At 40.1% G+C, this 23,945-nt stretch overlaps 1 protein-coding gene across 1 annotated transcript in view; it reads right to left on the reverse strand.

Annotated features, from left to right (window-relative positions):
* The window catches only part of EPB41L5 (erythrocyte membrane protein band 4.1 like 5), a 188,427-nt gene that overhangs the window by 135,008 nt on the left and 29,474 nt on the right, over positions 1-23,945 (reverse strand). The window contains exons 4-11 of the mRNA XM_075530240.1: positions 17,514-17,556; positions 16,408-16,486; positions 13,798-13,842; positions 13,115-13,167; positions 10,151-10,271; positions 9,440-9,527; positions 8,658-8,746; positions 3,182-3,251 (exon numbers count right to left, since the gene is read on the reverse strand). Coding sequence (XP_075386355.1) covers positions 3,182-3,251; positions 8,658-8,746; positions 9,440-9,527; positions 10,151-10,271; positions 13,115-13,167; positions 13,798-13,842; positions 16,408-16,486; positions 17,514-17,556 — 588 coding nt within the window. The remainder of the gene's footprint in view (positions 1-3,181; positions 3,252-8,657; positions 8,747-9,439; positions 9,528-10,150; positions 10,272-13,114; positions 13,168-13,797; positions 13,843-16,407; positions 16,487-17,513; positions 17,557-23,945) is intronic.

A 23,945-nucleotide genomic window follows, 5' to 3' on the forward strand; every position in this document is an offset into this window, starting at 1 on the left:
CCAGGACCAAGGGCGTGAGGGACGATGCTGGGAGAGTGGAGGGTGAGTGGGTTGGAAAGGGGGAACTGATTACAAGGAGCCACATGTGACCTCTTCCCTGGGAGAGGGACAGCAGAGAAGGGGGGAAGGGAGACCCCGAATAGGGCAAGATATGACAAAATAACGAGGTATAAATTACCAAGGGCATATGAGGGAGGGGGGAAAAGGGAGGGAGGGGGGGAAAAAAAGGAGGACCTGATGCAAGGGGCTTAGGTGAAGAGCAAATGCCTTGAGAGTGATTGGGACAGGGAGTGTATGGGTGTGCTTTGTACAATTGATGTATGTATATGTATGGATTGTGGTAAGAGTTGTTGGAGTCCCTAATAAAATGTAAAAGAAGAAAAAAAAATTAAAAAAATAAAATAAATCACAATTCCATACTTGCAAAATTTTTATAAAACGTATATAGTTTATCTTTAATTATTACTTCTCATAGTTTACAACACTACAACCAAAATGCATTAATAAAGGGAAGAGTGAACTATAAATCATGAGCAAACTGACTAGAAAAAATATACACGTGACAAAAATTGAAAGAGAAACAGAAACCAATAAAACATGGGAGAAGTACATGGGTGACATGTCAAGGAATTCTAAAAAATGTAATATTTAAAAATCCTGTCAGGTTTGTCTCCAAACAAGCAGCCATCTAAGTGAGATGTCAACTAAGTTCCACGGAAGCACACCATCATCAGTCACTGAAGGATCGGCATCTACACAGTCCGTAATCAAAGGAGGGATCAGTATCAGAGTCTAAACTGTGACAATCAGATGCACAGAAGACTGTGGATGACAGTGGGAACCCAAGATGTACTGATGGAGCTACGTAGGAAATAAGGCCCTGGAGAACTCTCCCTCTCCAAAGTGAGGGATGGGAGGAAAGGGGCCACTAAACAGAGTGCTTGGAGAGAGGAGCACAGACTGACCTGAACAGATAAAACTGTGTCAGTAGATCCCTATAATGCACGCTGGATCTGATCTAGTTTCCAAGATTTTCTGCATTTTGGTTTGTAATGTTTGGTTTGGTTTTTGTTTGTTCATATTAGGGTGCGTCTTAGAGGTATTACGTCATTGGAGGTCACCCTCTTGAAGTTGTATATATAGCTTTTAGGTTTTTTCTGTGTATGAAACCCAGGACTGATGAACTTACAGGGACAGCAAGTAGAATAAAGGTTTTGGGGAAAGGGGGTAAAGTTGTGGGGTAAAAAGTAGATGATGTCAAGGAGTCCATTAGATAAATGACTGGAAACTGTGGTGGCAATTGTACAATTCCACTTGATGTGATTGAACTATGGAATGATATGAATAATGTATTAAATCCCAATAATAATAAATAAATAAATAAATTTTCAACATTATAAAATGTTCAAACCATAGGAAAAAGATGAACGATGGGCATACCAGCAAGATTCAACGTATGTTAGCATCCTGTCCACTTCCTTTTTTTTATATCTGCCTATATATGTAAGTGCATTTAAAATTCTTATTAATTTGCATATTCACTCATTCACTGTCATCTAGACAATATCAACTCACAGTAAACCTATACGGCAGGGTAGAACTGCCCCTGTGAGTTTCTGAGACTATAATTGTTTAAAAGAGTAGAAAGCCCTGTCTTTCTACTGCAGAGTGGCTGGTGGTTTCGAACTGCCAACTTCACAGATTGCAGCCCAACTTGTAACCAATACGCCACCAGGGTGCCTAATATGCATACAGAAAAGTTATTTTATATATGTTTCTATAAACTTTAACAAATGCATTGTCTGTCATGTAGTCACCACCAAAAAAATCCCCAGGTCCTTTGTAGTCAAATCTCATTCCCTGCTCCTAATCTCAAGCAAACACTCACCTGTTCTCTATTTTGTGATGCTTGCCTTTCCCAGAAGTCATGACAATAGGAGCAAACAGGATGTCATTTTTTAAAATCATTTTATTAGGGGCTCATACAACTCTAATCATAATCCATACATACATTAACTGTGTTAAGCACATCTGTACATTCATTGCCCTCATCATTCTCAAAATATTTCCTCTCCACTTAAGCCCCTAGCATCAGCTCCTCATTTTTCCCCTCCCTCCCCACTTGCCTCTCCCTCATGAACCCTTGATAATTTACAAATTATTATTTTATCATATCTTACACTGTCCGACATCTTCCTTCACCCACTTTTCTGTTGCCCATCCCCCAGGGAGGAGGTTATATGTAGATCCTTGCAATCAGTTCCCCCTTTCTATCCCACAACCCCTCCACTCTCCCGGTATTGCCACTCTCACCACTGGTCCTGAAGGGATCATCCTCTCTGGATCCCCTGTGTATCTAGTTCCTATCTGTACCAGTGTGCATCCTCTGGTCTAGCCAGATTTGTAAGGTAGAACTGGGAGATGCATTTAGGAACTAAAGGAAAGTTGTATGCTTCATCATTGCTAAACTAGGATGTTATTTTTGAGTATGGTTTCTTTGAGTTAGGATACTATATTGAAGATGAATCCATGTTCTTGTACACACTGATTAGGAACTAGATTTAAAATAAGAAAAGATTCTTAGTTTAGAATACTTTAAGAATGATAAATGGATCTTTCTGGTTGCTCTTCTGGATAAGATACTGAAGGTGTATACTAGAATTTTGAAATCCAGGACGAGTAACTCTATAGGGACTCTATCCTAACTTTATTCCTGGTTTCTTACAGGTACTGCTGGGGAGGTTGGGGGGAAATGGGGAGCTAATAAGAAAGAGTACAATAAAGAAGAAAATGTTCTAAAATTGTTTGTAATGATGGAACAGCTCTTCCTGATATGGCTGAACTGCTGAATTGTAAGATGTAGATAAAATTCCAAATAAAATGGTTTAAAATAAATAAAATTCTCATGCACACACCATAAAGAATGAACTTAAATGTAATTCTTTCATGTATCTAAAATAGATTATCAATGAATAAGAAAATATTTTATATTATCTCTCAAGAGCACAAATTTATATTTTAGGATGCTATGACCTGGGCAAAAAAAACAAATTAAACACATAAATCATTACACTAAGTTTCTGTTCTACAACTATAAAAACTCTGAGATACATTCCCAATGTTAGAAACACAGAGTATCACACACCATGGTCACTGTTGAAGAATACAAAGCAATTCCTACCTGGTCATCATCTTCTACAACAACCAGGGTTAATTTACTCTTCTTAAAATCCAATCTGGTAATCTTTGGCCTGTAATAGTAAGAGAATAAGTAAAGTAAAAAAACAAAGATCAAAGCTGTTTTTATGTCAAGTACATTTAATCACCTAACTTACAAACTGAAAACTAATGAGGTCAAAGCAATCTCACCGGCTGCTGTTGTGTACATTCCGACTCACTGCAAACCTGAAGGACAGAGCAGAACTGGCCTAGGGGGTTTCCTAGGCTATAATCTTCAAGACAACAGAGTGGCCAGGTTTGAACCAACAGCCTTTCAGCATCTTTCGGTTAGCAGCCAAGTGCTAAACCTTTTTACAGCCAGAGGTAGAGAGATTTTTCACATCCTAAAACTGAAAACAGAGAGCGCCCCCATCCTAGTACTGTCCACCCTCTCCCCAGAAGATGGTACTACAGAGGGCAGCACTGAAGAACAGCCAGGGTGAGTGGGGGGTCAGATCACACAGGAACAAGCTAAGAGGGAGGGAGGGAGGGAGGGAGGGGGGAGGGAGAGGGAGAGGGAGAGAGAGGGAGAGGGAGAGGGAGAGGGAGAGAGAGAGAGAGAGAGAGAGAGAGAGAGAGAGAGAGAGAGAGAGAGAGAGAGAGAGAGAGAGAAAACGAACAAACCGCATCCTGGCCCACCAAGCCCAGGGGATGACATTCCTGCTCAGAGCAGCCAAGGCACAGAGAGGACCGAAGGACCCCACCACAAGACACCATGTCCCATCACTGATCCCCAGCACTGGAGACAGAGTGAGGGAACTGTGCCCAGTCTGAGCCTGCCACACCACAGACACAGCAGGGCGAACATGAATGGAGAGCAACAGAGCAGCAAAAGAAGCAAAGCTAAGAAGTCCCCACGGAATCCCAAAAAGAGACTTCAGACTTAGGGGGCAGGGTTTGGCAACTCATCAAACTCCTCAGACTTGATCAGAAAACATACATAAGGGTTAACATACAAGGCAAACATAAAATTATTTATAGGACCTATCACCCCCCCCATCCTTCTTTTTATTTCTTTTCTATATAAGATAGGCAAGATAAACAATTCCAAGGAGGAAAAAATGGGACTTACGGTTCTAGGAGGGCAGGGGAGAGGGAGAGGTGAGGGAAAAGGAGCCAACAAACCCAGAGACAAGGATACAACAAGAGACCTAAAATCGATGACGAGGAGAGTGTAGAATGCCTGGTGGGGTTTGATCAAGTGCAATGTAGCTGAAAGGAATTACTGAGCCGAATGAAGTTCAACTATGATAGTGGGACAGGAGGAAAGTAAAAGGAAATAGAGGAAAGAACTAAGGAGTAAAAGAATTTTATAGAAATATAAACATAGGTATATATTTGTAAATATATTAATATATAACAACAGGGATATAGGTCTATGTATATATATTTATATGTTAAGTATTAAGGTAGCAGCAGATATTGGGCCTCAACTCAAGTCCTCCCTCAATGCAAGAACACATTGCTCTGACGTGATTGCTGAAGACAAAATGAGTACATAAGCCAAGGTGGTGAAGAAAGCTGATGGTACCCAGCTATTACAAGTTTATAGTGTCTGGGGTCTTAAAGGCTTCAAGTTAAACAAGCAGCCACCTAGCAGGGAAGCAGCAAAGCCCACATGGAAGATGCACACCAGTGTGTGTGATCACACAGTATTGACAGGATCAAGTATCAGGCATTAGAAGACCCAAAACAAATAATTCCATCTATGCAAAAGATGGGAGTCAGAGTGGAGACTCAAAGCCCACCTGTAGACAATTGGATATCCCCTCACAGGAGGATCACAAGCAAGGGACGAGTCAGCCAGGTTCCAGTATAGCATCTATGAAATAGACAACATTCCTCTAGTTCTTAACGCTTCCTCCATCCCTCCCACTATCATGACCCCAGTTCTACCTAACAAATCTGGCTAGACCGGAGTATGTACAGTGATACAGATACACGAACTCAGGACAGATAAACCCCTCAGAAACAGAAATGGGAGTGGTGATACCAGGAGGTTAGAGGAGAGGTGGGGAGTGAAGAGAGAAAAAGGGGGAATCTATTACGATCGATCTCTGTCTCTCTCTCTCTCTCTCTCTCTCTCTCTCTCTCTCTCTCTCTGTCACACACACACACACACACACACACCCCAAGGGGACGAACAATAGAAATGTGGGTGAAGGGAGACAATGGATAGTGTAAGATATGAAAACAATTATAATTTATAATTTATCAAGGGTTAACCAGGGTGGGAGGGTTGGGAAGGGAAGGAAAAAAGAGGAGCTGATACCAAGGGCTCAAGTACAAAGAAAATGTTTTGAAAATGAAGATTGCAACATATGTACAAATATGCTTGATACAATTGATGTACGGATTGTTATAAGAGCTACAAGAGTTCCCAGTAAAATGATTTCTAAAAAAAACCCAACAAAACTCAAAACACACACTCACTGTCACTGAGTCAATCTCAACCCTACAGGAGAGAGCAGAGTTTCCCCTTCAGGTTTCTGAGGCTTTAAATGTTTACAGGAACAGAAAGTCCCAACTGATGGATTTGAATTGCTGATCTTTCGTGCAACAGCCCAACATGTAACCCATCATGCCTGCCAACCCCTGTAATGTTCACTCAGTGACAAGGACTATTTTAACAGCTTTGTTAACTCAGTTAATCATCACAGGACTTTAGGAGGAGATGTTGTACCTCTCTGCCTGAAAACAATCTCTGTCCCATAGCCCACTGGGCAAGCGAAACACTCCAGGAGTGAGTAGAAAAATAACCCAGTTTCCTCACTTATTAAACAAACAAAACCTCAAATCCACTGCTACCGGGCTTTTTCTGATTCATGGTGAGTCTGTATATTAGACAATGAAGCTGCGGTGTGGGACTTTCTGAGGCAGCATCCGAATGGGACAGACCGGCAGACCTTGCTTTCACAGTGCAAGCCGTTGCCATGGAAGAGCTAATCTTGACCAGTGCAAACCGTTTACACCAACCCGAGGCCTCTTCCTCGCCCATTAAAGTACGTAACAGTTTTCTGCTCCGGACTCTCTGAAATCCCCCCACAGGGATACCTACCTACCCACAGAAACCAAGTAAAATACCATCTGCAAATATTTGAGGGAAATCATTCTCAACCTGAAATTCCATTCTCAGTGCAATTGCTAAGCAAGTGTGAGAAGAGTAGGGCATTATAAGAAACCTAAAGATTCTACCCATTATCTTCTATCCCTGGGCATTAACTTGATGATACGCAAGGGAAAGACATGCGATGCGGAGAGAAGACAGTGGTGAGAAAACCAGAGGGAAGTACAGCGATGAAAACCCAGTAACAGTGTGGGGCAAGCAAGCCGTTCAAGGTGGGCCCATTTCAAACAAAAACCCCGAGGAAGAGAAGGTCATTTAAAGATAGATGTGGGGTGTCCAAAGGAACAGTGGTGGCACAGTGGATTAAGTGTGAGGCTGCTACACAGCCTACCTGCCAGAGCATGGGAGAAAACTGACAGGACTGCCAGGTGTTGGAGTTGACTAGTGGTCACCGACAACGGGCTGGGGCACATGGACGAAGGGAGTGCAGGCAAGAACGCAGGGAAAGCAGAGCCCTATTAAAAAAGGGGGAATCATCCCGGAGAAGCAGAGCCTTCGTGGTCATGCTCACAAGGATATGACGTACCAAAAGAATCTTCCTGATTGTTAATGCAAAAAATAAAATGTTTATGTTATTTGAAAGGATGAATGAATGAGTGGGAACACAGCTTAAAGGGAAAGCTCAAAGGTATTCCTACAAACATTTTCCATACACAACAGGGAGTAGAAGGGTGTCTGTGGGAGATGCGGTCAGTTACTCAATGTGACCCGCTAGCCAGAATCCCTTTGTGATGTACCATCAATTCTAGTCTGTGTCTGTGGTTATTACTCCTACTTCCGAGGGGGGTCTCAATGAGGCAAATGGCCAGCATGAAAATGGGCTGTATTCTGAGTCCAGAAGGGTGTACACCAAGTCCTCACCCTTTGTCTCCTTGGGGATAAGGTCTGCTGAAAGACAAACTCCATCAAAGCCGTCTGTGTGTATAGGAACCATCTCAGAAGCAAAGAAAGAATTCCCAGGGCCACGTTCAAGATCTGCGTGAAGCAGCAGAGGCACCAGAGGCTCTAGCACAGTGCTGAGCAAGGGAGCCCAGCCAAGAGCAGACACTGAGGCCAGGAGACCATGAGAGAGAACCAAGAAGCGTGCTAGGACTATGTGACTGTGAGACGGAGCAACAAGCGGGCTTCCTGACCCACAGAGGTAGGAATCAAAGGGCTATGTGGCTTAGAGGCTGACGACCAAAGAGAGATGTGGCTGGTAGCTGAGACGAGGAGCTGCCATGTACAAAGACTGTACCCTCACTGTTTCTCGAACCTGACGTGTGGTAACCCGTTATGTAACCTGTTACAACCCCATCAATGTGAGGAGGCCTGGTGGCACAGTAGGTTATGCACTGAGCTGCTAACTCCAGGGTCAGCAGCTTGAAACCATTAGCCACTCCACAGGAAAAAGATAACTCTCTACTCCTGCAAAGGGGTACAGTCTTGGAAACCCACAGAGGCAGTTCTTCTCTGTCCTATAGGGTCACTGAGTGAGAGCTGACTAAATGTTAGTGAGTTTGGAGTGTTGGAATGTGAGTTCTGTCTCTTGAGTGCTGGGTGGCCATTACAAGGAATTACAGAACTCACATATTAGTAACATGGGAGGCATGGTTGATGTCAGAATAGTTGAAAAAGCGTACAAAGGAGAAGCATGTCTGATCTCTGCTTCATAACCATATACAGGGCAGAGGAAGGCAGGCATGTCCCCCACCCCCACCACAGGCCCCCATTCAACTTTAATACTGTGGGGCAAAAAAAAGAGTGTGCACGTACATCACTTAAGTTAGGAAAGCATCCAGACAAAGAATCTGAAAGTGATGATAGGAACATTTGATAGGAAAGTGCTGATAGGAACATATTAAATAAAAAACTGTTGTTTCTGACTCATAGCTACTCCCTACAGAACAGAGCAGAACTGCCTCTTAGGGCTTTGGAGACTGCAAATCTTTCCAGGATCAGGAGACTTCATTTTCCCCCTCTTCTTCAGGGCAACGACTGAGTTTAAACTACCGCCGTTTGGCGAGCAGCTCAATGCTCACCCCACTATGCACCACGGCCCCTTTTAATGGACACAAACAGTGTGCTGTACATCTAGTGCCCTGTGGGCGTGGCACACACGTGGGAACCACTGGGAGGCATAACCAGCGGGGTAAAACCGTATACACCTCTCTCTGGGAATGGACATAACAGATGGTGCTTTTCATTTGCAGGCTTGTCAAAGTAATTCAAATTTCACACTCGTAAAGGTATGTGTTAATGTTATACAAATACTCATAATCATTAATAAAACAAAGCAATAATAAGTATCTTTGGCATTAACTCTACGTACCAAAAAAATAAGCCAATTTTGGTCTCTCCTTCAAAAACAAGGACTCCTGTTGGAGTTAATCCCAAACTATAGTCATTTCCATCTCTAGCCTAATTTAGAGAGAGCAAAATTTGTTAGTTTTAGTCTCATAAAAGTTTCACATTTTCATACAAATGTTTTATTTTATTTTACAGAATAAATGAAATATTTAAACACAGTATGCAAAATAACTTTCTCAGGAAAATGTATATATCTATTTTTAGTTTACCATGGGAAAACCGGGGTTTTCAAAGTATATCTTCATTGACAGTAGGCAATTAAACTTCCACAACAAAGCAAGCTCTGTAAAAGACTGCCTTTCTAGGAAAACGTAACTATTTAAACTAGAATAATCTAACTCATTGCACCAAGCTATTTTTTGCTTAAGGAAGTCCTCTCAAGTATACAACTTCATTTCACACGCTGGCTTTATTGTAGCAGAGCTTACTCTGAACTTAAGGGATAGAAAGTAGTATGCCTTTCAAGTGAAAAGTCTAAAAAGTAATTTAAAAGTTAGAAAAACTAAACCTTCACAGCTAAAAAAGCATAGAAATATATTTCTCTGGAATTCTGGTCACTTCTTTACATCTTACATACACAATTAAGTTTCTGTAGAATATTAGTCATTCATTATTTTACAAACAGTTTTACTCAATGCTAGCCTATGCAAATAGCCTGGCTGACATATTTTTTAAATTGGAATTAGAATATTCTAATCAGGGTGACTTAAAGGAATTTAAAAAGAATCAAAACACAGTGCTTACCTTGACCACATGCATATCAACCCCATACATTTCTAGCCATTTGGCTTTATTTAGATAATTGGTTTCAGCTTGTGCTGGTGTCTGACCTCTGAAATTAAAAAATAGTATTTTTTAATTACATAAAACTAATTCTATGCCAAGGATATGAATAGAAGAAAACAAATATTGTATATACTCGTGTATAAGTAAAATTAGGTGCCTCGGCTGATACTCGAATACATACGGTAAGAAACTATAGGCATGTGTTACTTAGCATCCACGGGGGGACCATTAAATTGCACACATGTCTGTGGGTCAGGGCACTTGCCAGAAAGCCCACCATCATCCACTCTTCCATCACTCAGTGGGTCTATTCCTATGCTTTGCCCAGTGTGTTTCTAGAAAATGCCAATGGACCGGCATGTGCCCTAACCCCAGCTTGGTTCCCTCATTCCCATTGGACCAGGCAGTTTCTCATCCAGGGAAGCTGGCCTTCCCGGCAGCTGACTTGGGGACAGCTGGGCAGGACCCAGCCTAGGGCTCACCTGAGGTACAGGCATAACCACCCAGCGGTCCTCAAGTCAGGGCAACAGCCCACCCTGAGCTGCTTAAACAAAGCTGTTGGCACAATGTCCAAAGCACAGCATGTTCCATTTCACAGTGTCCTGCAGACATTGAGTGATGCATTCCTGTGTTGTGTGATGGTAAAGAGCATAATCAAGAGCCGATTACCTGTATTCTTTCCATTTCTCAAAAATAGCCAGCTCCATCTCTTCAGTCTGAGTGGGCACAAACCTGAACTCAGACACAAGTTCGGCAGTATGCTCAGCTAGGTCATAGTCACCTAGTTCAGCTGCACAAAGTTTCACAAGGTTATAGTTTGTTAATAACTAGTATGTTTATTTTCTGCTGAACCTTTTTTCAAAATCCATTTTATACATAAACATTGCTGAAAGTTAGAAAGATTCTGTTGTAACCAATCAGGAATTCTTGAGTTCCTAAGACCATGCCTCAAAACAGATCCAGCTTAAACTTTTCAGCCCAAATATATAAATTAAATATTTATTGTTGGTGTTGTATTTGTAGTGCAATGTCTTTCTCTAAATTCATTCCCTGGGTGGTACCAATCTTAACTGCCTATGCTGCTTGGCAACTAATCAAGGGGATGGCCATTGGATCACACTCAGGCGTGGCTGGCAAGGTCTGGCTCTCTACTCCTGAAATGTCAGCCACTGAAAACCCTAAGGGTCTAGTTCTACTCTGACACACATCGGCTTCCCATGAGCTAAAGTAACTCATTGAAACTGGTGTCTCTTATTTTGGTCATATTTTATATTCACTTTTGAAAATCTCTCTTTCGACTTCCATAGAAAAATATCTTGGGGAATGGGCAGGGAATGGAAGCTGGAGCCATCATCAGAAGCGGTTTTAACTATGGAAGTTTACGATATGTGACTATTAGTTCAAGAAAAAAATACCTTTTGACCTTATAAATAAATTAATATAGATTCCAGGTATCCTGGGGGAAAAAAACATTAAAAACTCCATGAAGCAATTCTACTCCCACACATGGGGCCACCATGAACTGGAACAGACTCACAAGAACAGCATTAAGTATCTAATATGTACAGAACAAGACGCTATAAGATCTATAGTGTCAACAAAACATATATAGTATCTGTTTTCCTAGAATTTAACATTAATTAAAATAAAAAATTTAAAGGAAAATTACAGAACGGTACAAGAAAAGCTATGGACTCGACACACAGAACATTTACTGATATGTGAGTTTAGAGAGAAAAAGGCAAATAACAATTCTAACTTTCTATACTATCCAAAAGTTTCCTTTAAAGTAATATAACATTAAAAAAAATACATATAACATTTTATTTTAAGAATCCAATTGAAGAAAAAATATGTGAGAACTAGCACTTGAGATAAAAAAAAGAGCTCATGATTAACTTAGCATCTGTTCTACCCACTGCCGTGTTACAGACATAAGGTCATTGAACTTCACACCAAACCTGGGAAACAAATATTATCAGTCCATTTTACCACTAAGAAAGGTGTTCTTTTGTCTAAACCACAATGCCTTTCAAAAGTACCAAAGCAATTCTACTACATAATGTCATTCAGAACAAAACAGCACACTAAAATAGTAAATAAATTTGACATTAAAAGTAAGGGGAGAGGATAATAAAGATCACTCTGATATGAAATACAACTCATAAATAAGAAACGAAGAGCTCATTTTAATGAGGATGGGAACATACTTTAGCAAATTTGTTCTTAAAGACTTTAGGAATTAGTAGGAGTAGGTAAAATATTATGCCTGAAACACAGCATGAAATCTGGAGTAATCTTAAAAATATATGCCATGGGGAGAACAAGTAGGAACGCCTCTTTTCTTTGGGAGAAAATATAGGAAGTAAAGTTACGAGAACAGAGTCACCTGAGTGAATTGCAAAATAAGTACTTAATGAGCAGGCACACATGTGTCAAAGTGTTCCATTGAAATATAAAAATATGCAGAAAATCCTACTTTCAAGAAGCATATACTTCAGTTTTTGCAAAGTCTACATAATAAGGCAGAAAGAATATACCAAGCAATAAGTGGTAAAATACAGATAACTAAAATGACAGCTTTTCAGGAGCTCTGATAGATTTTAGAATAATAAAATGTGAAAAAATGTGCTTGAAGAAATATGAATGCAATTAGATATTCGGAGCATTACAATGAGAAAGCACGTCTTTACCAAACAGTTATGCGTGTGGCAGTCTGCAGATGAAAACACAGTTTTCAATATGGAGTAGGGAAGATAAAAATTCATAGGATTGGCAAAATTTTAGAAGCATAGAAATTTCTTCCAGTTACTAAACCCTTTGTCAATGGAAAATATGCTCTATTAAACAGTGGAAGTGCAAAAGGTAAGATTTATCAATAACATTTGGAAAATTATTACTATGTACACCTGATTACTGATGTTAGAAAGGCTGAAGACAATCGTTCAGTCACTAGAAATCTTTAAAATATGATCTCTTAGGATATAAATAAATATTTTTATTCAGATATATACACACACTTCAATCTGAGTATTTCTACTTCTCCCCCGAGTATTTCTTTTCATTTTGTAAACAAGGGCTAAAGTGAAAGTTTCTCTTTATAAATCAATATTTTAAGCACTGTAATAAACATCTGGGATTTTAAAATAGAAATATTTCTTTCATGGATTCGTTTTACAAACAACACTAATGAAAACCAACCATGAGTAGCATCAATTTACCCATGTCTCACTGCATTCTTCAGTTGGCTGCAGGCTCACTCGCAATGTTTATTGGATCATGGCAACCCTCCACTGGGTTTCCACAGCTCTAACTAGCACTGTGGGAACAGTCTCAACCATCGCCTATGGAGCGGCTGGTGGTTTTGAACCACCACCACCACCACCACCACCAGGGTTCCTTTTGGATTATCAAGTAGATGACAATTTTTGTTTGAAAAACTATACATGGAAAAGGAAGACAAAATGGAAAGGAATGTTCTAAAATCAAAAAGTTGGATAATGGTACAAGTTAGGTGAGATGGAAAGCCATTTTGTTTCTTCTACATCACGTTGAATCCTTAAATTCTTTAAATGAAAAATGCACATATACAAAAGATTCTACTTTCATCTCACAGACAACAGAGCTGCTTACCTTGAAGATTATATGCTGCCAACTGAACTGCTGTATCAAAGGGACATTCTAATCTGAGACCAAAACAAGAACAGGTTAGTCAACTTCACAATCTTTATTTTTAAAAATATGGGAATAATACATAATGCAGCCATTTGTTTTTAATCATTAACTATGAACATTTTTTTCTCTAAACCGTCTTTCCTTGTGGTTGCTGAGAATGTACAGTACACCCTGGTACAATGTAGTTACATTGATTACATTCTTCAAGTTGTACAACATTCTCACCCTTCTTTTCAGAGTCGTTGTATTAACAAAATATCCTCCCCATTAATAAACTCACTTATCTAATCTTTTGAGGGGCTATTATCAATTTGATCTCAAAGAGATAGTTCTTATAACAATATAATGCTCAAAGCAGACCTTTCTTACTGGTTACAACTAAATTATCGCTTAGTTTTAAGATAACATCAAAGGGAGATTTTGGGTTTAGGGTTTAAAGGTTATCTCAGGATATTAGTTTCAAAGGCCCATCCACTCTCCATGGCTCCAGAAAGCACAGAGTTTATGAGAATTCTAAATTATGTTCTGGGTTTTGCCTCTATTGATTAGGATTCTTTTATGGAATCTTTGAACTATGATTTTTTTTTTCCACTCAAACACCCAGGAAAATGTGCAGTTTATCTGAAGTAGCTAATACTTACTTTCCACTAAGAATATCTTGCTTTAACTGAAGAACAAATAAATACCTAAAAAACAGACAAATGAAAGCCAAAAGTTTAACTAAACAGAATACACTGTGAAAAAAGTATCCCACACTTGTTTTGAGAAGAAAATATTAAAAGAATTTTACCAACAATAAAGTCCTTAAAGGGAAAACGACATTAATCAGAAGGATGATCTAAAAACAATAGCAAGGAAAAGGACACGTTACAGAGTATAGTTCATCAAACTGAAGTGAAAAATTCAAAATCAAATTATTGAGCCTGCGTCTTGCAAACAGAAGATAATGTTGTCTCCACACACGAGATGGGCTGTAAACCAAAAACCCAAACTCACTGCTGCTGAGTCAGTACTAACTCATAGCAACCCTATGGAACAGGGTAGAACTGGCCCTGTGAGCTTCTGAGAGCAACTATTTATAGGAGTAGAAAGCCCTGTAGTTCTCCTGCAGAGCTGACTTGATTTTTAAATGCTAATCTTTCGGGTCACCAGGCATAACCACTACATCACAAGGGCTTCTCTAAGTGGTTACAAAAAGAAAATAACCATGGATGATAGCTATGATCTCACTGGCAAAGTGTTTAGAGTGAAACCATTCTAGAAGCATCAGAATTGGAGGAACACTTGAAAGACTTAAAGCGCTTGTTGATGAAGATCAAGTCTTCAGTATGGATTACGACGACGCAAGGTTAAGAAGGTCAAAATCCTCACCACTGGTGAGGATGAGGTAAGCAATCGGTGACCCATAGGGTAACAGCATGATCAATGGACCAAAGGTTGAAGCTGTCGAGGATTTTGTCTTGCTTGGATCCACAATCAATGCTCATGGAAGTAGCAGTCACCAGAGATCAAAAGATGAATTGCATTTAGGTAAATCTGCTGTACAAGACTTCTTTGCAGTACTGAAAACAAGAATGTTAATTTGAGGACTAAGATGTGACCCAAGCTATGATATTTTCAACCGCCTCGTATGCCTGTGAGAGTTGGACGCTGAATAAGAAAAGCCAAAGAACCCGTGCGTTTGAATTGTGGTGGAGAAGAACATGGAAAATATCATGACAGAGTCTTGAAAAGAAGTAGAATCAGAGTGCTCCTTAGAGGCAAGGATGATAAGGGTTCGTCTTACAGACTTGGACATCTTGTCAGGAGAGACTAGTTTGGGAGAAAGACATCATGCTTGGTACCGTGGAGGGGCAGTGACAAAGAGGAAGGCCCGTGACGAGATGGACTGGCACAGCGGCTGCAGCAATGGGCTCAGGCACAGGCACAACGGTGAAAACGGTGCAGGACCGGCAGTGTGTCGTCATTTTGTTGGAACCGACTCAATGGCACCTAACAACAACAGCATTCTAAAAGGTCCCAATGACTCAACTGTTTCATTGATAAATAAAACGTGTGAATGGAATCAGGAATTTGCAATACAAAGTCCATTAGTAAGAAGCAAGGAGGAAAGACAAAATAAATCTAAGTATATACAGCTACCTAGAGATATTCAATCTTATGTAAACCAGATCAAACATTTTCAATCATTAATAACATTTCAATAGGTTACAAAAATCAGGAGCCAAACATATAGTCCAAGGAGCCATAGTTAAATAATTTTGAATATTATTAATAAAGAAATATTACATTGGATCCAAGCAATTAATCCTATTTAAAATTCATGAGCTGAAAATAACACACTTTTTCAAAAGGGACTGGTCACTGTGCTTAGCTGCTAAGTAAGAGTGAAGGTTTGAGCCTCCTAGAGGCCCCTGGGAAAATGCCATGACAACTACTTCTGAAAGATCAGCCATGAAAAAGCCAGTGAGTATAGTTCAATGACTTAGAGGGGCCAGTACGCACACAGTAGACTTGATGGCAAATGATTTCATCATCTTCGCGAGATATCAGGGAACTACTTCTTTATTTTAAAAATTGACAAGTAAAGGGAAAAACTCATAAGCTTAAAAAACATGACCCCAGAGTGAAATTCCATTGTCAGGTTTTGTCACCAGAGATAGGTGGGGCTTCAAATCTCTTCAAATCAGTTCAGCCACAGCCAACGTAGTACAACTGGAACAGATTGCCCAAATTTGTAAGATGTGGGTATACGGGAATGAGAACCAAAACACGAAAAATTATGGATGGGATGACACAGAAAAGCACAGTGGGCCTGATGCAGGAGACTGGAATATGGTCAAGACTGTGGAGAACACCACAGCATCAACACGGTGCAGTCAGCCGTCATCGCTGATTGATGGGGCACTCCCATCTCTGCCAGGGCACACCCAAGTCTGGTTGCTATGGAACCTTGTTTTCTCTGACAGAGCTTACACATCTCAATGAGCCAAGCACCAGCCTGAAATGTTCCCCGTTATGGTTGGTATTCCCGAGGACCCACAGCTGATTAATTCAGGTCTGCTCCAGAATCAATGTCACTGCCCATGACTGACTAGGAAATACTGGGTCAAACCCGTAGGGACAAACACCTATTCATCAGCTCCCTGTAAACTGGGAACAGTTATAAAGGCAATCCTTCAATATCGTTAGCTAGCCTTAAGAAAACTAACAAAACACCTCTGCACAGATGCAAAGAATAATAGTCTTACCGAGTGAGCTCTTCACGAAGATTGTTTGGTTCTGAAGAGTAAAACTTAACTCGGAGATGCAAACAATAGGGTGAACCAACTGCCATTAAAAGAAATTAAAGAACAAGAAAATGTTTTAGTTTTGTATTTAAGTTTAGTAAGATTGTCAGTAAACTTTTCAAAAAAGTTATTGTAGAAGGAGGAGCAGAGGAGGACAGGTTTCTGTGGCATTGTTTCAGATTAGCATAGAGCAGTGGTTCTCGACTTTCCTCATGCCATGACCCTTTAATACAGTTCCTTGTGTTGTAGTGACCCCCAACCATAACATTATTTTCGTTGCTACTTCATAACTGTCATTTTGCCACTGTTATGAATCGAGCTTCCCCTGTAAAAGGTTCGCTTGAGCCCCAAAGGAGTCGAACGACCCACAGGTTGAGAACTGCTGGCCTAGAGGCTTAATCATGAATCCCCCCGCAAAATCAAACATTTCAACGCACCAACCATCATGCAGGGCCACATACACCAAGTAAAAGGCTCCTGATGTGAAAAGGAGCAGCTCTGAAAACAGCCGAGCTGTATTTCTGGAGAGCACTGAGGAATGCCCATGTTCCTAACTGATCGGGCAAATTCTCGCACACACGTTCAAATGCACCTGAGCCAGTTCACTAACTTCCTGATTAAGGGCAGCTCTGTACTACACTACAAGTTGGACTGTGGATTCCACCGTGACTATTAAACGTAATAGATTTTTACATGAATTGCTTTTCTGTATTCTTATTTGGGGAAAAAATTTACATCCTTAAAGTTTCACCACATATCTAGAACAGAGCAGAAGCCAAACAGGAAAATTCCAGCATGATTAATTACAAGTTAAGCATTTCACGTGAAGGCAAACTAATTTGCAAACTGCAAACCTCTTTCCTGGAAGCAAGTCACTTGATTCTAAATTAACATCAACATATAAAGCTTTGGAAATGGGTCAGCATATTAGAATTTAACTTTGTAGTTTTAGAAAGCAAAGACAAAAAAATCAACTGAATCTTGATTTCTGTATGCCCTTAATATTAGGAATCAGTGTTCAGTATATTCAGTTTCAAACATTTTCACAAGTAATTTTTTCAACTTACTTTTTACTTGCTTTTTGATGCTTTTTGTACCATCCAACCAATGCTGAAAAATAAAAATTCAATGATGAGCAAATAATGACATTTTTAAAAATAAGCTTTTATTCATGATTTTGATGACAACCAAAATGAAGTATTTTATGAGAAAAACAAAATGAAAGAGAGGACACAAGATTTACTATCTCAATGGTCATAAGAAGCTTGTGAGAATAAAAGGCTTTTGAAAAGACCTGAAAACAGATAAGTAATTTCATATTTCTACAGTTTCCTCATTACCAGAGATGTAATTCTAAATTTAGTCCTTAGTTTTCTCCTATTTCCAAATAAATGATTCTTTCAAAATATTCAAATTAATCCGAAGAAAATTATCATAATTTGCCTGGGTAAGTCTCAGAATAAAAATATATGACTGGCAAATCATAAAAATTATGTAAGTCACTTAAATTTTACAAAATACATTATACTCAGAAATAGTACTATACAAACAACCCTACAAGGTAAAATCAGATCTTTCTCACAAACATAACCAAAACCCTTCCATTAAATGGAAAAGCCTTTGCTCCTTTGATAAACAAACAAAAATGTTAGCATTGTGACTAGCAGACTTCTAGGTAGAGTAATAGCCTTTTGATTTATGTAACCTCTTTACTCTTAAACGCCCATGACATGAACAGAGCCAAGAACCAATTCCAGGTACTTCCAATGATAAACCATTCCCGGCTGACTTGTCATTATTAATCCCATTACACTACACCAAGCTGTACGTAACACTGACAGACAGCCCCACGGAACTAAGCTATGCTTGTGTAAGATTACACTCTCTCCAGCATGTTTAAAATTCCAAGCACCCTAAATGAAAGTGTTCTTGTGCTAACCAGTCAGAGCCAAGGAATCTAGTTTCAGAAATCCAGATAGGCAAAACGTGGATAAACAAGGCAGCACTGTGAAAGTATACCTGTAATTGTTTGCTTTTATGACTGCTCCCTTTTCTTCCAAGATCCAAAAGGTGAAATTCACAAAACTATCAATATGCCAACAGAGAGGCACATTGAAATACAGGACAAATTATATGTACGATTTTATCTGGTGTCCAAGTGTATAGCTAATAGTCAACCATTTCTTTTAATAAATCTAGCTGAATGTTCACTACTGTTTTCTTCAGGAATTTTATTGTTTTCAGTGAAGGTTTGTACATTGGGAAGATTCCCCATCGATTGTTCAGTGACAGTGGTTCCCCTTCACAGTGTATGAGCCTTCTCAGTGTTGCCACTCTGCTTGTTCTAGTCCCACTGGTCCAGATTTCGTACCCCTTTACATTCTCAGCTTTGTTTTCATCATCGACCATTTGGTCTCATGTACATGATTTTTTAAAGAAGCGTCGTACTCAAGGGTGTTAGTTTTTATTTTGTATGCAAATCTATTACTTAGCTAAAAGGAGCGAGTTTTTCAATTCAAGGTGTCAGGAGTATCTCCAGGTAATTAGTCTAGGTGAATCCTCTCGTCTCAATGAGGATTTTTTTAATTGTTGGTTTCCCATTTTTAAATATTTTCCACATATTCCCCCCATTCTATCAGGGTCCATCTGTTGTAGTCCTTATTGGAATGGCTGCTGGTAGTGGCCCACCTGGTTATTCTAGTCTCAGAGTAAATCAGGTTGTTGTTTACGTGGGCTATTAGTTCTGTAGACTAATTTAGTGTCCTCCTTTCTCTTTTGCTCCAGACTAGAAGAGACAGTAGTTCGATCAAGCCTTTAAGACAAGACCAAGCCAAAAGCCACGGCCACTGAGCTGGTTCTAACTCTTAGTGACTGTACATAGCGCTTTTGAGGCTCTAAGTCCTTACAGGAGAAAGCTTCCCCTTTCTTCCACAGAAAGGCTGGTGGGGTTCAACAGGAGGCCCTGCAATTAGCATTCCAACGCCACCAGGCATTAATCACTAAACTAGTATGTAGAACAAACATTTTATGAACTTTATCATGTCAACTGACCAAGATGTTCCGTACACTAGGGGGTATCTTCCCATCTAGAAAACAAGTCCTGAGAGGCATTTCATTATATCTAGGAAGAAGCATAATTACTGTGTTCCTGTGTTTCACTGTACTGTTGTTGTTGTTAGATGCTGTGGAGTCGGTTATGAGTCATAGTGACTCTGTGTACAACAGAAAAAACCACTGTTCGGTCCCGCACCATCCTCACTGGTGTTCTTAAGTTTGAACCCATCATTGCAGCTGGCACGATCCCACCCATCATGGCCAGCATCATCTCCTTTTCGCTGACTCTCCACACTTTCTCCAAAGATCAGTCTCTCCTGTCAACATGTCCAAAGTACATGAGATAAAGTCTTGCCATCCTTGCCTCTAAAGAGCATTTAGGCTGTAATTCTTCATGACAGATGTTTGTTCTTCTGGAAGTCCACTGTATTTCCATACTCCTCACTAGCACCATATTTCAAATGCATCGAGTCTTCTGGCATCTTCCTTACTCAGTGTCTAATTTTCTCATTCTTATGAGGCTACTGAAAATACATGGCTTTAGGTTAGGCACTGTGGCAGTTACATAATCTCCTGTCAACTTGCAAGGGGGTGGAGTTCAGCCTGTCAATCAGGTCACAGCTTGATGAGTCAGCAGCTCATTTGGAGGCACTACAGTAATAAATGCCATATATACTCAAGTTAAAGCTGACCCGAATATCAGCTGAGGCACCTAATTTTACACAAAAGCTGTATTAAAAATGTGCTGAAAAAACTTGGCTTATACACAGTATATATGGTAGCTCACTTGGAGGTCAGGCACACTCGTTCTGCTTGTCTGTCTGCGAGATATTCCTGATGACAAGCCCCATGGAGCTACACTGATGGAGCCAGAGCCCTGGAGCTGAAGGAGCCACATGGAGACCCACACCAGTGCTGAGATGCTTTCACCACCACTGGATCCACAAGACTTTCCACCCACTGGCCTGTGATCTTCCTGCATTAGGTGTCATTGCATGTGTTGCGTGAGCCTGAAGAGGAATTTAGAAACTGGTATTGGCATATGGGCTAATATCAGACTTATGGACTTGAGCTGGCCTGGGCTGGGCTGTTTTCCTAATATGCAATTACTCTTTGATATAAAGTTCTCTCTTACACACATATGAATGTCATGGATTTGTTTCTCTAGTCTACCTGGACTAACACAGGCACACCGTAGTCCTCAAAGTAACCGCCTTGCTTTTCAACACTTTAAAGAAGTCAGTGCAGCAGATTTACTATAGGCAATGAATCATCTCTTGACTGCTGGCTCCTTGGGCACCGATTGTGGATCCAAGCAAAACAAATTCCTTAATAACTTCAATCTTTTTTCCATTTATCATAATGTTACCTATTGGTCCATGTGTGAGGATTTTGGTCTTCTTTACATTGAGTTGTAATTCATACTGAAGGTCACAATGTGTTTTATTTTATATATACACACACAGACTTATACAGATACACACACATATATATTAATAAATGTAATAGAATCACACCTATGCATATACACGATGACATTTATGTACCTACATACATACACATATATCTGTATATCTTTGGTTATTACAAAATTACACAATGCCATAGCAACTAGGAAAAGATCCTCCTTTCCTGAGTACACTTAGGGATCACATTACTTTCATGAAGTTGTACACATCTCATCCTAGTATGTTATTACAGTTCCTATTACCAAAAGTAATAAGGTTCTACATCTAGAGAGAATCCCTCCCCACACCTCAACCCCACTCCTGCCATGCCTGGGAATCACTAATGGGACATTTATTTTCTGTATATTTGCCTATTCATATTACTGCATAAATGTGAGAACACAGTATTTGTGCTTTTCTGACTGACATTTCATTCAACATCATGTCCTTCCTATTTTTGTTTCAAAATGTTTGGGGGAACTGAGTAAGATCACTGATTAATATTCTACTGTATTTAATACACCACACTTTATCATCTATTCACGCACTGATGGGCACTGAGACGGTTTCCATCGTTTTGCTATTGTGACTGCCGCTGTAATGAACACCGGTTTGACTCTCTCTGGGTCCTGTCTGTCACAACCCTGAGGTACACAGATAGGGCAGTGGCATTTTGGGGTCATACGACACCTCAATTTCTAGTTTGTTTTCATCTTTTTTAGAAAATGCCAGACTGTTTTCCACAACAGCTATACCTTTTTACAACCCTACCAGCAATGTATAAGAATTCTAATTTCTCTACAGCCCCTTCAACACTTGTGATTTTCAGTTATTATTGTTCATCTGAGCATCCTGGTAGGAGGGAAGCTGGATTTCATTGTGGTTTGCACTGTGTGTCAACGATGGCCAATGGTATTGAGCATCTTCTCATCTGTCTGCTGGCCATTTAAATATCCTCTTCGGTGTAACTGTTCAAATGCTTTGTCTAGTGATTTGTAGATGTCTTCTACATATTTAGTTATTAGACTCTTATGCCAGGTAGCATAGTGAACTCGGCATTCCGGGGCTAACAGAGCCGGTGGTAGAAACCCAATCGTCACTCTTCATGGAAAAGGCTGTCTACATCCATAGATTTCAAGCTTTGGAAACCCATATGGGCAGTTCTGCTCTGGGTTGGTATGCATCAGAATTGACTAGATGTTAGTGAGCTTCTCAGTCTAGAGGTTTGTGCTTTACCCTTTGATAAAGTTTTTTGATGAACAAAGAATTTAACTTCTGTGATGTTACAATTACCTATTTTGTTTCCTGTTGCTCTTGTATTCACTGTTATATGTGATCATTTATCTTGGGCCAAGATAAATGTCCAAAAACTTTGGTCCTATATTTTATCTCACCTAGATTTTAGTTTTAACATTTAGGTCCTTTATCCAAATTGGGTTAGTTTGTGTGTTTGGTATGAGGTATGAATCTTTTCAAATGTTCTCTATCCAGAAATGCAGTCATGGCAGCACCATTTGTTAACGAGGGTGTTCCTTTCTCCATGGAAAGGATTTGACTCACTTCTCAAGGGCCAATTGACCTTAGAGCAGGGGTTCTCAACCTTCCTCATGACGGACCCTTTAATTTAGTTCCTCATGTTGTATTGATCCCCCAACCATACAATTATTCTCATTGCTACTTCATTACTGTAATTTTGCTACTGTGATGAATCGGGCGACCCCCGTGAAAGGGTCGGTCGACCCCCAAAGGGGTGGCGACCCACAGGTTGAGAACTGCTACCTTAGATGGTTGAGTTTATTTCTAGATTTTCAACTTTATTTCATTGGTCTATTTCATTCAATTAGTCACAGGCTATTTTGATTACTACAACTCTATGCTATGTGCTAAAGTCAGAAAAGTGAAGCCTTACTAACCCACCCAACGGGAGGGTATTGCTTATATCTCCACAGGGAAAGAGAGACCCGACTTCAACCCAGTGCTCCAAGATGTGAATGCAACATACCGGGATGAAGCAGGGAACCAACGGAAATGTCTGAGGGGGCCGGCCCCAATCCCAACTATGAGGACAGTCCCTCCTTCCCCCAGAAGAATTCACTTCAGAGGACAGCACTGAAGCTACAGCTCCGGGAGAGGAATTTGTCTGATCAGAGCACACAGGAGCAAATGAAGGGTGAGGAAGAGAGAGTGGAGCACATCCTGGTCCACCAAGTCTTGAGGACGATATCCCTGCTCAGAGCAGCCAATGCACAAAGAGGACCACATGGCTGACCCCACTATGAGATGTGACATACCTCATTGACCCATAGCCCTTCAGGGGACAACACTTGAGACTCACTTTGGGAACTGCACTCGATCTGACCCCACCACACAGAGACAAAACACTAAGGGTGTGCAACAGAACAGCAAAGAAGTGCCCAGGGAATACCAAAAATAGACTGTGGGCCCTAAGCATGGCATCCCATGAGATTCGACTGCAAAACACTCATAAAGGTCAACAAACAGACTTTGAATTATTTACATGCTTTTTTTTGGGGGGGGGTCATTGGGTTTTTTGTTGCTTTGTTTTGCTCTGTCTTTTTTGTGCGTATTATTATCTCTGCAGGTCTAGCTAGATAAGATAGGTGGGATAAACAGTATTTTCCAACAGTTTTTATGAAAAAAATAATTTTCATTGTATAAATCTTTTACATCCTGGGAAAATTTATTTCTAGAACTTTTATTCTCGGATTTCTCGCTGCTAATGCATAGTAACCCAACTGATTTTTGTGTGCCCTTCTATCATGCAATTTATCTAAGTCCCTCTAATAGTTCTAGAAGCATCTTCCAATCTACAAATGCTGGGGGATCTACAGGGAAGAACAGAACCTGCACTTATTAGGAGAAATATGTTAAACATCCCAACGTGGAAAATGAGGCAGAAAGTCATCTACTTAGGAAAGCCAAATCTATCCACCACCCAGTCCATTATTCCAAAATCATCAAGCCATTCTACTGTAA

Source organism: Tenrec ecaudatus, chromosome 13 (assembly GCF_050624435.1).
Source record: "Tenrec ecaudatus isolate mTenEca1 chromosome 13, mTenEca1.hap1, whole genome shotgun sequence".
Classification (NCBI taxonomy): domain Eukaryota; kingdom Metazoa; phylum Chordata; class Mammalia; order Afrosoricida; family Tenrecidae; genus Tenrec; species Tenrec ecaudatus.